Source organism: Muntiacus reevesi, chromosome 9 (genome assembly GCF_963930625.1).
Source record: "Muntiacus reevesi chromosome 9, mMunRee1.1, whole genome shotgun sequence".
Classification (NCBI taxonomy): domain Eukaryota; kingdom Metazoa; phylum Chordata; class Mammalia; order Artiodactyla; family Cervidae; genus Muntiacus; species Muntiacus reevesi.
Genome location: NC_089257.1, coordinates 50,148,855 through 50,164,211, shown reverse-complemented (window position 1 = coordinate 50,164,211; position 15,357 = coordinate 50,148,855). Strand labels below are relative to the sequence as shown.

At 49.6% G+C, this 15,357-nt stretch overlaps 1 protein-coding gene across 7 annotated transcripts in view; it reads right to left on the bottom strand.

The window, feature by feature from the left end:
• The window catches only part of AMPD3 (adenosine monophosphate deaminase 3), a 50,928-nt gene extending 36,093 nt beyond the window's left edge, over positions 1-14,835 (bottom strand). Inside the window, exons 1-2 of one of the 7 annotated variants that reach the window (XM_065946260.1) lie at positions 14,616-14,835; positions 3,688-3,913 (exon numbers count right to left, since the gene is read on the bottom strand). In XM_065946260.1, the coding sequence (XP_065802332.1) occupies positions 3,688-3,908 (221 nt within the window). In that variant the 5' untranslated portion in view covers positions 3,909-3,913; positions 14,616-14,835. The other 6 variants (XM_065946259.1, XM_065946257.1, XM_065946258.1 and 3 more) reach the window with 6 other exon arrangements.
• Between the last annotated feature and the right edge of the window lie 522 nt (positions 14,836-15,357).

The window sequence follows — 15,357 nt, the reverse complement described above, 5'->3', positions numbered from 1 at the left end:
AACTGTGGAAAATTCTTCGAAATGGGAATACCAGACCACCTTACCAGCCTTTTGAGGAAACTATATGCAGGTCAAGAAGCAACAGTCAGAACTGTACATGGAACAATGGACTGGTTCAAAATTGGGAAAGGAGTAAGTCAAGGCTGTATATTGTCACCCTGCTTATTTAACTTATATATAGAGTACATTACATTAAATGCTAGGCTGAATGAATCACAAACTGGAATCAAGATTGCCAGGAGAAGTATCAGTAACCTCAGACAAGCAGATAATACCAGTCTAATGGCAGAAAGTAAAGAGAAACTAAAGAATCTCTTGATGAAGGTGAAAGAGGAGAGTGAAAAAGCTGGCTTAAAACTCAACACTCAAAAAATCTCAACATTCAAAAAACTAAGATCATAGAACTTGGTTTCATCAGTTAATGGCAAATAGATGGGGAAAAAGTGCAAGCAGTGGCAGATTTTATTTTCTTGGACTCTAGAGTTACTGCAGACAGTGACTGCAGCCACAAAATTAAAAGACACTGGCTTCTTGGAAGAAAAGCTATAACAAACCTAGACAGTGTATTAAAAGGCAGAGGCATTTCTTTGCATTCAAAGGTCCATCTAGTCAAAGCTATGATTTTTCCAGTAGTCAAGTACAGATGTGAGAGTTGGACCATAAAGAAGACTGAGCACCAAAGAATTGATGCTTTTGAACTGTGGTGCTGGAAGACTCTTGAGAGTCCCTTGGACTGCAAGGAGATCAAACCAGTCAATCCTAAAGGAAATCAACCCTGAATATTCATTGGAAGAAGTGATGCTAAAGCTGAAGCTACAAGACTGGCCACCTGATGTGAAGAGCAGACTCATTGGAAAAGACCCTGATTCTGCAAAAGACTGAGGGAGAGAAGAAGGGGGTGACAAAGGATGAGATGGTTGGATGGCATCGCCAACTCAATGGACATGAGTTGGAGCAAACTTTGGGAGATAGTGAAGGACAGGGGAGCCTGGTGTGCTGCAGTCCATGGGATTGCAAAGAGTTGGACACGACTGAACAACTGAACAACAAAGTTTAATATATAAATTAACTTAGCCCACAGTAAGGTTGCTGCCCATCTCTGCTGCAGGAAGTTGGACAAATAGTTAAAACTTCCATGGGGCTTACCATCATCCAGGCCCTGCCCTAAGCCTTTTACATGTTAATTCCCTCATTGCTCACAATATCCCATGAAAGTAGCTCTTGACTTTACAGATGGTGAAAAATTGGGGCACAAAGAGGTTTCCTAATGGCCCAAGGTCACAGAGCATCCCAGTGAGTGGCAGAACACAGTGATCCAGGAAGCCATGGCCACTCTGAGGTAGTGTCTGTGGTGGCAGTGGAGAAACGGGATGTCTTTCTCCTACCACAGGACCACTGCTCACCAACACAGGTTAAGTTCTGGGCTGGATCCTTGGGATACAGTGGGAGCCAGACACAGTCCTCAGGGAGCTTCCAGTCAAAGGGGGCAGACAGATGCAAACCAAGACCACCACAACCTAACAAGTAGGGAAAAGAATGAAACTCTGGAAAGAAGGTTACAGAGGAATTTCTAGAAACTATGAAGCATTATTTGGACTCAAGAGCAAGAAGGCTTGCTGTTAGCCTGGGCGTTGATAACAGAAGAATCTCTTTTGCAGATGTCAGGTCCAAAGTCTCTCTGTAATGGAAACTGACCTCAGAAACCTATCATTTCTAGTAATACAAAATGTCAGGACTCCTTCTCATTATTAAGGGTCCAAAATGCTCAATTCAGAAGACAGAAGGTCCTGCAGGGCATTCACTTCATAACGTCTGTTCGGTCAGCAAAGTATGGACGACGGTCTCCACATTCGGGCTCTGCTTTACTCTCCGGGGTACCTTGTGACCACCTCACTGGCTAATGACATCAACGACCCCTTCACTTCACGGGCTCACTGCCCCTCAGAGGAAGGGAAGCACTTATATTCTGCACGATAAAGCTCTGTTTTTGCCCTTATACCAGTACTTGATTTTTCACTACTCTCTTAAAAAATGTCACCCAAGTACTGAAGTTCTATACTACCAAGGAAAGAGAGGACTTGCCTTTTAAAATGAGGTGGTACCTTAGGAAGGACCTGAAGATGGACTAGGTTGCAGAGAAGGCTCAAGTTCCACTACCTTAGCCGTTCAGGTCTGCAGAGTGCCAACCAGACAGGCACCTAGCTAGAGCCCCACCAGACACTTCCTCAAAGCTTTCTATTCTTTAATTCTGCTCTCCCAGGTGAGATGGCTTCCCAGATGGCTCAGAGGGTAAAGAATCCACCTGCAATGGAGGAGACACAGGAGATGCAGGTTCAATCCCTGGTTTGGGAAGATCCCCTAGAGATAGAAATGGCAACCCACTCCAGTATTCCTGCCTGGAGAATCCCATGGAGAGAGGAGCCAGGCAGGCTGCAGTCCATGGGGTCACAAAGAGTTGGACACGACTGCAAGAACTAAGTACACAGCACAACACAGGTGAGATAAACTGAAAGGTAGAGGCTTTCCAATGCACTGAGAGATCCAAACGACTTCCCAGGGAGCACAGGCCAATCTGATCTGGGCCCTGTCTACCCGTCCAGATGGAGACCACGGCACTTCACCCTTAACCACACCTCGACCGTACACAGGCCTCCCTGAAGATACCCAAGGGCCTTTGTCCAGGTTCCTCCGCCTATAAGGCGCTCACCCAGCTCTACAGTAGCTGGCCCCCTTACACCCTTGCATCAGCTACAATGTCACCTTCCTCAACTACCCAATCTGAAAAAGGACTCTCCCTCTCCCTGTGTCAGCTGGCTTCTGGCTAGGCTTGGACGACGGCAACCAGTGGGGGAAACCAGAACGTGCCAGAAAGATTAAAGCCAGGTATCTCTTGTTTCCATCTCGGCCTTCGGAGGCCATCTCTGCGGCTAGTACATCATCCCCTAGGCTCCAGTTTCCATTGGAAAGGCCACCACAGTTCCAACTCCTCTGCCCCAAGTTCCAGCAACCCCACTTTCCCCCACTGTCTGTCCAGGCTGGGGTGACAGCTGCTTCCTACTGTGTCTACTCTCTGGGCGGCCTCTCTCCCCACTGCTTGGCTCTTTATCACCTCTGTAACCAATTTCCTGAGAAAACATCCTACTTCCAGTACTCAAGGAGTTTCTGCTTTTCTGGTTAGACTCTGACTGACACAGCAGTTATCACAACTTGTCACTTCTCAATTAATTTTCCCAGTCAATTACTGTCTAGACCAACTGTAAGCTCTACACGGCAGGGACTATATCTAGTTCATTAATATATCCCCAGTGCCCAGCCCAACACCTGGCAAATAGTGAGCTGAGTTAATTAACAACACAAAGTACTTGTCAAGTGATGAAAGAAGTTAAATTGATGTTTCCCAAGAAATCCTCAAGTTTCTAGAAAGAAGATGGAAATGTTATTTGGAAATCGTGTGTATTTAGGCACATGATTTGTTTTTAAAACAGCAGTAGAGAAAGTGGTTTTCCATCTTTTCAACCAAAGGCACCACAACACCCTTCAGTGAATACATGGCGAGTTAAATAGTCTTGGTTAAGAACTAAATTCAGCTCCCAGGACAGCCGATTTCACACAAGGCATCTCATCACAAGACAAGCGCCCGCAGCCCACCTGTGTCTGCACAACCCCACCCAGGTCCGGGGGACAAACCTTTTCGCGGTCTCCAAGGACTTCTGCTCCGCCAGCTCCTTCTGCAGCTCCCTCTCCTTGGCCTCCTTCTGCCCAATGGGGCAGTCCTCAGGGACTGTGAAGAGGGACAGGGCATCTTTGCTGTCCTCTTCCCGGAGTACTTTAGCAAACACCTTCTCGGCCAGGAGCCGGACTTGCTCATCCACCTCGGAGATGTTCAGCTTGGGGAATTGGCGCGGCATCTCGGCTGGCAGAAAAAGAGAACCAATGTGAGCCAAGAACTACCTGAGTCACTGGTGTGCAGGGCTGAAGACACTGAAAAAAGGGCCAGGTGCCCCAGTCTTTGGGGTCCGCTGTCTGCTCAGGAATTCCCCGGACCAAGCCCAACAGGCCAATTTTTACAATTAGCTCCATAAGCAAGTAAATGTGAAAAGTATAGGCCCACTTACATCTCAAGAGAAAGCAAACGCTCCGAAGTGAAACCATGAACTGTCCAACCAAGTGTTCTACTGTTTTCCCAAACCCAGGGAATCCTCAGTGCACGGGCAAGCCCCACCCTTCCCACCTCCTGTGGAGGGGAGAGTTCAGAACCCCTCCTGTAGACGATGAGGAGGCCGTGCGGGGTGCTACAGTGACCAAACCTGCTCCCCACTGCATAGAGAGGAAGGCCAAAGCCCAAAGGGTCTAATGATCGGTGTAAGATCCCAGGAGATCCACAGCTGCATTCTTCACTACACAAAATGAGAACTGTTACTGAAAGGAAACCACAGTTGCACCATCTCCCAAACCCTCTGGAACCTCTAACAGGACAGCCAGGAAAATAAAAATCTGGGGACAGAGAGACTCTTTACCTCTCACAGCCCGGCTGAAGACTCACATCCTCAAAGAAGCTTGCCCTTACCTCCTCTGCACACTGGCTTCTCACTATCAGTTGCTGGCCTAAATCGCCTGGTTGGTTCTTTTCTTTGCCTGTCTTTCAACACTTATATAGCACGTAGTAAGTGCGCTTTGTCAAGCCCTATACATGTACTAACTCAGTTAGTCCTCTTGTTCCCCTTTTACAGATGAGAGAAGGGTCACACTTTTAATAAGCAGACCGTGACCTGAACTGTTCTCAGCCACTGGCTCCCACCCCTTTCCTCTCTGAGCCTCTGCTCAGGGGCTCTGAGCACACAAATCTGATTCCGGCATCTGTCCTCTGAACTCCGAAACTGTGCTGCTTCTCTCTGCCCATTTGGGGGTCCAGGCAGGTCCCCTCGCTGTCCCCAGCATCCCACCTATGGAGCAGACCAATACTGTATCCCTTCCACAAGCCACCTTCACCAGGAACAGCTCCAGGAGAGGAGCTTTCTGCCAGTCCGGTTTCTTTAAGGAGGGTTTAAAGAGAGACGTGGTTCCATCAGGCAGACAGAGGCTGCCGGTTGAGGCAGTGCCGGGCCGCTCTCTGGCCGGGAGAGGAAGCACTTTCAGGGGAGGAGGGACTCTGAGCAGTTGGGGGCAGTCACTCTCTACGCCTCCCCGTGTTCTCATCTGTGAGATAAAGGGACTGGACTAAGTGGTCTCCGAGGCCCTCTCAGTTCTAAGCACCATAATTCTAGGCACCAGTGAGGTTTCTCGTTCCAGGAGAGCTTGCTGCTCTGGTCTTCTCTGCGACCTGTGGATCTAATTCATGACACAGACAGGAAAGAGGAAAGCAGGCTGCTTAAAGGGCAGGCTATACAGAGAGGTATTCTACAAAACCTCTGTGGGCCCTTAGACTGTGAAACCAATTTCCTCCTTCCTTCCGCCCCCAGGGCCAGGCCTTTCCTGGGCCCCTCTCACCCCTCGGGACTTGAGTGGGAGGGGAGAGGCAGCCCAGGACGCAACTGTGCTGGTCTGTGGCAGCAGAGACCAAGATAGCATCCTGCAAAGATGAAGAGGAACGGCTGACTGTGGAGATTACCACACCCTGATAGCAGAGAAGAGGAAGCTGGAAACCATCAGAGCAGAGGCCAGAGAAGAAGGTGACAGAAGGGAGAAATGGAGAGAAAGACAAAGAGCTGGACCCAGGAGGAGCTGTTAGGGGTGAACAAAGCTGGACCAACTTTGTTCCCCATCCCCCAAATCTAAGGCCTCTGTCAAGCGCAGCTTTCCAGATCTTTAAAGGACTCCAGGCAAGGGGCAGCAAAAGCCATAAAGCATTCAAGCATCTGAAAGACTAAGCCCACTTGAGAAATTGCTTCTAAGAAAAGAATCTGAAGGAAGGAAAATGCACAAAGATGTTTACCTGCACTCTTCATAGAAATAGCTTTAAAAGGTTCAGACGAGAGCATACTCACTTGAAAAAGAACATGAAGCAACCAAAATTATAATCACGAGGACAGTGCCATCACACAAAAAAATACCTTGTGAGATAACAGCAAATGAAAAAACTAATACATGAAACTGTTCCCAAGCTCTGATTATAATGATGCGAAAACACATCCCCTTATGGAACAAGGCTGCAAGAGACATACTTAAATGGCCAGATGGCAGGACAGCCAGTGGGAGAGGCAATATCTGATTTTGATCATTGATGCTGTTATAATGTCATTTGCACAAAAACAAAGAAAATGAATAGACTCAAGAGTTCTAAAAAGAGAAAAATAGGAAAATCAAATGTCTGCATCCCATATTTTGGCCATCAGGGTCCTTTCCCATCTAATCCACACCAGAAAGGCCAGTCCAAAAGGAATACCACTTTTAATACCCATCTCTGCATTAGCTTTAGCCCTTTAGCTGCGATAGCATCACAGAGGCTGCTCACCACCTCCTTATACCCCACTAAACACACACAAGCATGACCCAGCCACATCCCCTCAGAAGTGGGCCATTCGGGGGTGTCTTTTGTGTCCGAGGGCTCTTATGCCAGATCCTGCCAATTTTTCCACAAAGCATTTTTAGTTTACTCAAGTCAACTAAACATACTTTACAGGATGCATCCTTCTACAAGTGATCTTCCTTTTTCTTTAGCTCAAATAGTTTAAGTCAGTCTTTTCCATATTGGGTCTCATTAGAAGTCAATACCTGTTGCTATGAAACAGGTCTTGGGGTCAATAATTAGGGAAATGCTGCATTCCATAGCCTCTTCACCCCAGATTCATAAGGCACATCAAAGACTTGAGGATCACATCACACAGTACCATCTCCCCACAGACCTTTGTGTCAGTATCCATGTGAATCCCCAGCAGCACTACTACCAACATCTTAAATAACTGGTGAAGACTACTCCATGCCTTAGAATTGACCAAGTAACCTAGGCAGGGTGCTGGGCTAGGTCAGTGGGTCTTAGGAGCCTTCTGGATATTTGTTGTCTTCTGCACATCATTGGCAGACAAGTCCCACCTGCCAACCCCTCCCTCCAGAGCCTGCCTCTCATCTCAGACCCAGAGACCCCAGCCAGGTCAGGCATGTGGAGGAAAGTAAACTGTACACACGCCCAGCAGAGCTTCAGCTCCAACTGCCAGTTCAGGCCTGACTTTCAACCACTTGTCAGCTGAAGCCAGCATGCTTGGGAGGCTCAACTGTGAATTCACTGGCATTGGCTAGCTATACAGCTTATGTCGCTGTGACATAGAATACCACACCCTCCAGTAAGCTTGGCAGCAAAGTGTCCCAAAGTTAGAAAGCTGTAATATGCCACCAATTTCAACAAACAGGCACTTTATCACGGCATCACAGCCTCTCCAGAAAAGGGGCACAGTGCCTCTTAAAAATCTCTTCGCTACACAAATGAAGCTGTTTCTCGCTCCTGCCAGACTCCCAAGGTCAGAACCCACAACACAAACCTGAGCCTGGCACTGGGGTCCCCATGGCTGCTCCTGAGGATGCCATCCAGGTGACGCACTCGGACCAAGGGCTGCGTGCTGTCCGGGAGGCTGAACTGAGTCAGTGTGAGTGCAGCTAGCTGGGCTCTGTCTGCTGCTGGGGTGGGAGGTCTCTGCTTTGCATATCTGTGAGCAGCCCTGAGCAACAGCAGGATACGTCTGGGCTGGAATTTCTTCCGTGAATATGAAATGGAAGTGGAAAATTTCCAAGAGTCCTAAAGGGCCCAGGTAATGCCAGCTATCACGGCTGCTGTGTCCAGAAAGTGGTGTCCTGGCCCCACTCACAGCCCCCTTCAGAGCAGGAAACTCAAGCTGCTGCTGCTGCCGCCCTAGGCAAGAGTACATTCAGCCTTCCCGACCAACCACAGCTGATAAGCCACCCCCTCCCTCAAACGTCCAGACCCCTCCTGAAAGCTGAGCACTAGCTGCGATACCATCACCTGCGCCGCTTCCGTTTCTCAACCCCACTCAGGCTCTGCCTCGCGACCAGGCTCATCTTACGAGCCTGCCCTGGTCCCCTCAGAGGGCCCCCCGCCGCGAAGCAACCTTCCTGGGAGCACCCCAAGACTGGAGGTGCGGGGAAAGGGGGCTCTGGGCCAGTTGCCAATGCGAGCCCCTCCCCCAACCCCTAAGAGAGGGAAAGGACAGAACCTCAAAGGGAGGGAAGGGCGGGAGCGGATGAGGATGAGAGACTGCCTCCTTCGGCTCCTTCCCGGAAGGGAGCTGCACATCACAGGTGACAGGGCAACCTGACCAGCTCAGCCAGAGCCTCGGGCCTGCCCGCCCACCCCCCACCCCCAGGGAAGAAGCGCCTGCCACCTGCCCCGGCCAAGCCCAACGCCCCGGCTCCCCTCCTTACTGCCGCTGTCAGCTCCCATGTGGGCCTCCAGCTTGGAGAAGCCTCCTGAGGGCCGGCTGGATGTGGCCACCAGCAGCTGCCCGGCTGCCTGCCTCAGGGAGGCCACGGAGCAGTCCGGATGGATCACTACAGCCTCCCAGGGCGCGAAGTCCCACTCCTCACCCGCCCTTTAGGAGAAGGACAGTCCGCTGTGGGGAAGCTCACAACAGACACCCGGCCTCCCAGGGACTTAGAGCAGCGGCGTGGGTCTGGGAAATAACCATGAGCAACAGGGCTATTTCTGTGGTGCTGTTGAAACCCTGGGGAGAAGCGCCCAGAGAGGATGGGGCCAGTTGTTTACTGGGAGGCTGGCTCCAGCCCTGGCTTGGGCCTGAGTCACCTCCTCATGGCCAATCGTGAGGTTGTGCCTTCCTGAGCCGCATAATGATTGCTGTGCGTCCAGAGTGGGATTACAGGGTTGACACACGATCCTCGGGCTGCTGCTGGGCTTTAGCTACCCAGAGATTATGACCCACCTGTCCTCACAGCTGTTTCATAAACAGTGCGACCAGCAGGCTACAAGCAACCTAGAGGGACGGTCATGTGTATTCATTAAATAATTAAACGACCTTAAAATGGAGGGGGAAAAAAAACCTGAGCCCTTAGTACTATTTTGCCAGAGGGAGGAAAGGCAAATGATTCCTTCAGCTAGCGTGTTTGGGGCAGGAGTGGGGTTAGGATGGGGCTGCCATGGAGCATCCTAGCCCATGCATCTGAGAACCGACTTGGACCTAGCACATCCAGGAGTCTCATTCTAGATCTTTAACCAGACCATGGAAAGTTCTGGTCTAAACAAGCATTTTCCAAAGTGTAGTCTGTAGAACATAAAATGCCAGAAGGCTTATACAATACTGCATACCATAGTCCTTCATGGGAATTCACACACATGATTCCTACTAGCAGATTCTAAACATTTAGAAATCCTCTAGTCAAGAAAGCTGCTTGAGGGGACTACTCTGGTGGTCCAGTGGTTGGGAATCCACCTGCCAATGCAGAGGACATGGGTTCGATCCTTGGTCTAGGAACATCCACACGCCACAGGGTGACTAACTCTTCACACCACAATTACAGAGCCTGTGCACCCTAGAGCCAGTCAGCCGCAACAAGAGAAGCCACTGCAGTGAGAAGCCTGCGCGCCCCAACTAGAGAGGAGCCCCCGCTCACCGCAACTGGAGAAAAGCCCATGCACAGTAACAAAGAGCCAACACAGATAAAAATAAACAAATAATAACTTTTTAAAAGCTGCTTGACTTCGTTTAACCCAACACACTTATTTGACCCCTCCACCACTGACACCCTAGGGAAAAATACCTATGCATATCCTGGGCATAGGCTTTGGAAAATGCCTTCCACTTTGAGCCTTCATTTTCCAATCTAGAAAAAGCTGCCTTCCCAGGCCCCAGTTGATTAGCATGAGATCTACTCCATCACGTCCAAAGAGAGATGGGCAGCAGCCCCACTACAATGACACAGGCTGGGACAGTGGCCAAGGGTCCCACTGGAGGGATGCAAGACCCTCCAGAAGAGCAGCAGTTTTGAAGAAAATTGTGGCTTTGTCTTGGGAGAGCAAACTTTGCTCGGGAACTAACAATTCCTCCTTGAGCCTAACACATATCTGCTCCTCATGGCCCAGAAGTTCCCCTAGACTAAGGAGCACTGGTCCCAAACTCAAAGCCTTTTACCTTTTGAAAGAACATTGAGACAATCTATGATACTACTGAAAGGAAGAATATACTGCTAATGATATAACCAATAGGGGGCTAATAACCAAAATAAATAAATACTTCATTCAACTCAACATCAAAAATACAAACAACTCAATTAAAAAGTGAATAGAAGACCTCAATAGACATTTTGCAAAAGAAGACATACAGATGGTCAACAGGCACATGAAAAGATGCTCAACATCATTAATAAGATAAATGCAAATTAAACCCACAATGAGATATCATCTCCCACACGTCAGAATGGCTGTCATCGAAAAGGCCACAAATAAAAAATGTTAGCAAGGATGTGGAGAAAAGGGAACCCTCATACACAGTGAGGAGGAATGTAAATTGGGGCAACCACTGTGGAAAATAAAAAAGCTAAACATAGAATTACCATATGACCCAGCAATTCCACTCCTGGATATAGATCTGAAAAAATAAAAATACTAATTCTAAAGTACCCCAATGATCAGAGCAGCATTATTTACAATCCCCAAGATATGGAGGCAGCCTGAGTGTCCATCAACAATGAGCAGATAGAGAAGATGTGGACATATATACAATGGAATTGTATATATGAAATTCTCAGCCATAAGAGAGAATATTTTGCCATTTGCAATAATATGGATAGACTTGGAAGGTATTATACTAAGTGAAATAAGTCAGACAGAAAAAGACAAATACTGTATGATATGACTTACATGTGGACTCTAAAAAAAATACAACAAACTAATGAATATAACAAAAAGGAAACAGAGACAGATATAGAGGACTAACTAGTGATTACCAGTAGGGAAAGGAAAGGGGGAGGGACATGATAGGGATAGGAGATAAAGAGGTACAAACTATTATGTATAGAATAAATAAGCTACAAGCACATACTGTATAACACAGGGAATATAGCCAATAACTTACAATAATTATAAATGGAATATAACCTTTAAAAATTATGAATCACTATGTTGCATACCTATAACTGATATAACATTATACATGAACTATATCTCAATTTTTTAAAGTAGATTTTAAGAAAAAAAAAGACAATCTATGATAACCAGGCCCAGGCCTGCATTTCCTGCCCAGGAGACCAGACTACACACAATTTTTTATTTTCATTTCCATGATATAAAAACCTACAATATTTATTAGGTTCAAGGATATAAAATTATTGTGCCAAATCAGGCTGCATTCACTTTTACCACTTAACTGTCCCTTACAAAATCCCAACAAACAGGAAAGGCTGGAATCAAATTTTGTCTTATCCAAAAAGATACCACTCCCCTCTCCCCAAAAGGAAGCTGTGGCCTTACCTATATGGGGTTCATTTTCTCATTTCTGAGGTGTGCATGACTCAAAGAGAAGTTGGGCAAAGGTGTTTCGCTCACTATGTATCACCTTCATGACCTTGCGCATCTCATTCACTATTGAATCCTCAAAGTAAGTATCAAGAAATAATTGTTGAATGAACAAATGAATAACTTAATGAATGAGTCAATGAGCTAAGTGGTGAATCAATGTCAAGAGTCAGTACAGTATGTGGTTAAGAATATGGACTCAAGCCAGACTTCTCAGGTTTGAATTTTGCTTCACCACTAGGTTATGTAACCTTGGACAAGTTACTGATTTCTCTGGTTCAGTTTTATTCCCTATAAAATGGGGATAATAACAGTGCCAACCTCATAGGTTGCCATGACAATTGGTTAGCATGTGTAAAGTGCTTAGAATAGTACCTGGCACATAATGTGTGTTTTATAAGTATTATCTCCTGACATCATTATCATCCTGATACTAGCTGTGAGAAAGTCCAACAGAGAAAATGAACATGACCTTTCATCTAGACACCAAATCCTTTCATTCAGCATTATTTACTGAGCACTAATATGTACCAGGTACTGTCTCAACTCCTATTTGGGTTCAAGGAAAAGGAAACCATGTTCAAATGTGAAACCAGATCAGGAAAAATCACCTTCTCCTCCATAAGTGATACTTCTCGCTGACTTTGCATGGCCAGCACTCAAGCCAGGACCCCACCCTCTTCAGGCCTAGTCCCTCCCAGATCAGAGCCCAAAGCCATGGTCTCCTGTCCTAGACATGCAGCAGCACACAGAAGAAATGAGAGATTAATATTGTGGGGGAAGAACCAAAAGACCAATGAGCGGCTTTCGGGGAGAGAAGATATTCTCCGTGCTTAACCCTAAGGCTGTATTTTATCTGCCCATGATATCTTCAAGACCAGGAATTAATTTCAAAGCCATCTAAAGAGGACGGACCTAGTGTGAAGACAAGGAAAGCAGAGCTCATCTCTCCAAGAGCTTCTTGACTTTGCTGAGAGTCACTCACCCCTTACTGAGGATCTCTGAAGAACCGAGGTTGGGCTGAGGGTGGGGCTCAGAGGTCCGAGAGTCTCCCACAGGCCACTCATGAAAGTCCTATAGTTCTTAGGGCAGCTCCAAACAGGCATCTTTAGAGCAGCTTCTCAGAGTTGCTGCCAGAGTTGTAGGAAGGTCAGGAGTAGGAAATGACAACCCATTCCAGTATTCTTGCCTGGAAAATTCCATGGACAAAGGAGCCTGGAGGGCTACAGTCCATGGAGTTGCAAAGAGCTGGACACGACTGAACGACTAAGCACAGCACACAACTACTCCAAACTAGCTGTCAAGACACTAGAAGGTGAGGGCTGGCAGAGGCTCTGTGGCTGCCTGGCTCTACGGCTACCACTGATGCTTCAGTCGGGGGAGGAATTTCTCCTATGAGAGTTCCAGTTGCAGCCAATTTCTCCCTAAAGAAGCCAAATGTTGGTTACCACATCCAGGGGGATAGTCAACAAGGGCTCAGGACCATGCTGAAATTCCTCCTAGTGTTTCCAGTTTTCTTCACTCAGCTCCTTTGCTAATTTGTCATCACCAAGTTTCCACTCACACACAAGGACCCAACAGTTAGGGGAAATGACACTCTAGTTAGCAAGCCTCTCCTACTCCAGAGGCCTCTGCCAGTCAAGTCAAGCAGTTCCACTGGCAAAGCAACTACGAGGAAGTTCAAGGGCACAGAGCAGGCTGCCAGATGCAGTCTCCCTACCTCCCTTGCCTGGAAAGAGCCAAAGAGGTAAGGATGAAGGCCTCCAATGATCCCATCACCCTGCCATCCTGTCCCTCCCACTGCTTTCAGGTGAAGTCTTAAGCGGTTGCCATCTGGCCGGTCCTCAAGCCCCCAGAAATTTGTCCAGGTACTTAAGTGGCGGCAAGTCCCAGATCCCTTAATTTCTCTAAACCTTTCGAATCCAAAATCAGTCGCCAGGGAGCTGAGATGCGGCGGCGGGCTCACCCGAGGACTCTCAACGCTAGGCTACCACAGGGACTGGGAGAGGCCAGAGCCCTGGCAAGCGATGAGCCTGGGGTCGGAGCCACCTTCTCAGCGGGCGGGGAAGCCCAGGACCGAAGTTCCCACCCCGGGGCGCTCCGACTCCCGGCCGGGCAGCCGGGGGCCACGGGGCATGGGCCCAAGGTCAGGAGCGCAGCATCGCGCGCACTCACCGGGTTCAGGGGACAGGGCCATGCCGTGGGCCGATGGGGGCGGCCCGCAGGCTGGAACACAGGTAGCGGCGCGGGGCAGGGCGCACAGCCAGCGCCGCGGAAAGGCTGCCGGGCACTGCTGCCGGGGCGAGCCGGCCCCGGCCAGGCCTTGCCCGCCGCTGGCGCTGGGCGGGAGCCTGCGGAGAGTCCCGCAGCAGGGGCGGGGACCGGCGCTCCCTGGGCGCGGTGCTGCGGCGTCCCGGGCCCGGACTTCCCGGGCCCGCCGGGAGGCAGGAGGAGGGCCGCCTCCGCAGGCGAGAAGCCCGGGGGCCTCGCGCCGCCCCAGCCGGTGACCTACCTGGGCGCGGAGCGGAGAGGAAGCGAGGAGCCGGCGACAGAGCGGTGCGGGCCGGGCCGCCGCCGCGCAGGTCTGCCAAGCCCGCCGCCCGCCCACCGGGCCGGGCCGCCGCTACCTGGAGCGCCGCTACCCGGCCGCGCGGCCAACTGGAAACTTGAGCGCCCCAGGGGCGCCGCGGCGGCGATGGGCCCCTCGGCCCTAGGCGCGCCCGCAGCCGCCGGGGGTCAGGTCCAGCCCGGCTCCTCGCACCTCGCTTCCGCGGTCAGCCCCAGCCCCCAAAGAGCTCTCCTCTGTGTTCGATCTTCCCGAACCTCCTCCCCTGCCGGAACTTGTCCCAAGGAGAGATGCTGGGGTCACGGCCCCCAAACAGGTGACTTAGTCCCCGGAACTGAGCTGACACTCCCTCTCTCCCTCTCCTCCAACCCTGGGCTTATGCACCCGCCTCTCCAAGTCCGGACTGACCTCTTAGTTGCCAGAAGCCAGTGAGTGCTTTGTAGCCCCCACTCGCCCCTCCCCAGCATTTGAACTTGCTGACCACACCTTTCTTCCTGGAACTCTTGGAGTACAGTTTCCAGAGTTGCGCTGGCGCCCACCCCCCCCGCCCCCCACAACCCCAGATTTTCAACATACCCCAATGATGACTGCTAGGTTCTCAGCCTCCAGGGCCTGGCTTTTCGTTGCAGCGTTGGTTTTTCTGCCGCTGCGCTGCCTGCTTCCTCTGGGGCTCTCACCCACTCCCACGGTTTTAACAACCTCTTGCCTGCTAATGACTCTTGAACCTCCTCATCATTCCGAAATGCTCCACAGCTGCAAATGGTCTATCCAATTTACTGGACACATCTCCACCAGAGGTTCCTAAGCCTTGGAAAACGTGTTCAAACTCAAGCTCCTAATCTCCTTCCAGTAACATGCCAGAACCTGCTCTTCTTCCTGTGTTTCTGTAACCAAGCAGGATCCTATAGATCCTTCCAAGGAACAGCCTCCTCCCACCTTCCATGTCCTCCACCTGCTTCTTGTTTGTGGAAAACTTCAGCATCCTAGGGCTTCCCTCCTGGATCAGTTGGTAAAGACTCTGCCTGCAGTGCAGAGACCTGGGTTCTGTTTCTGGGTGGGGAAGATTCCCTGGAGAAGGAAATGGCAACCCACTCCAGTGTTCTAGCCTAAAGAATTCCATGGACAGAGGAGCCTGGCAGGCTACAGTCCGTGGGTCACAAGAGTCGGACACGACTTAGCATCCTAGGCCTTCCCTGAGTTCCCAGGAGCAGATTTAATCAGAGAAGTGAGAAAATGCTGAAACAGAGGAAAATAGACAAGATAAAATAATACTAGTTTAGCTATAAAACTAAGTCAAGAATGTTTAGCTCCTCCTGGA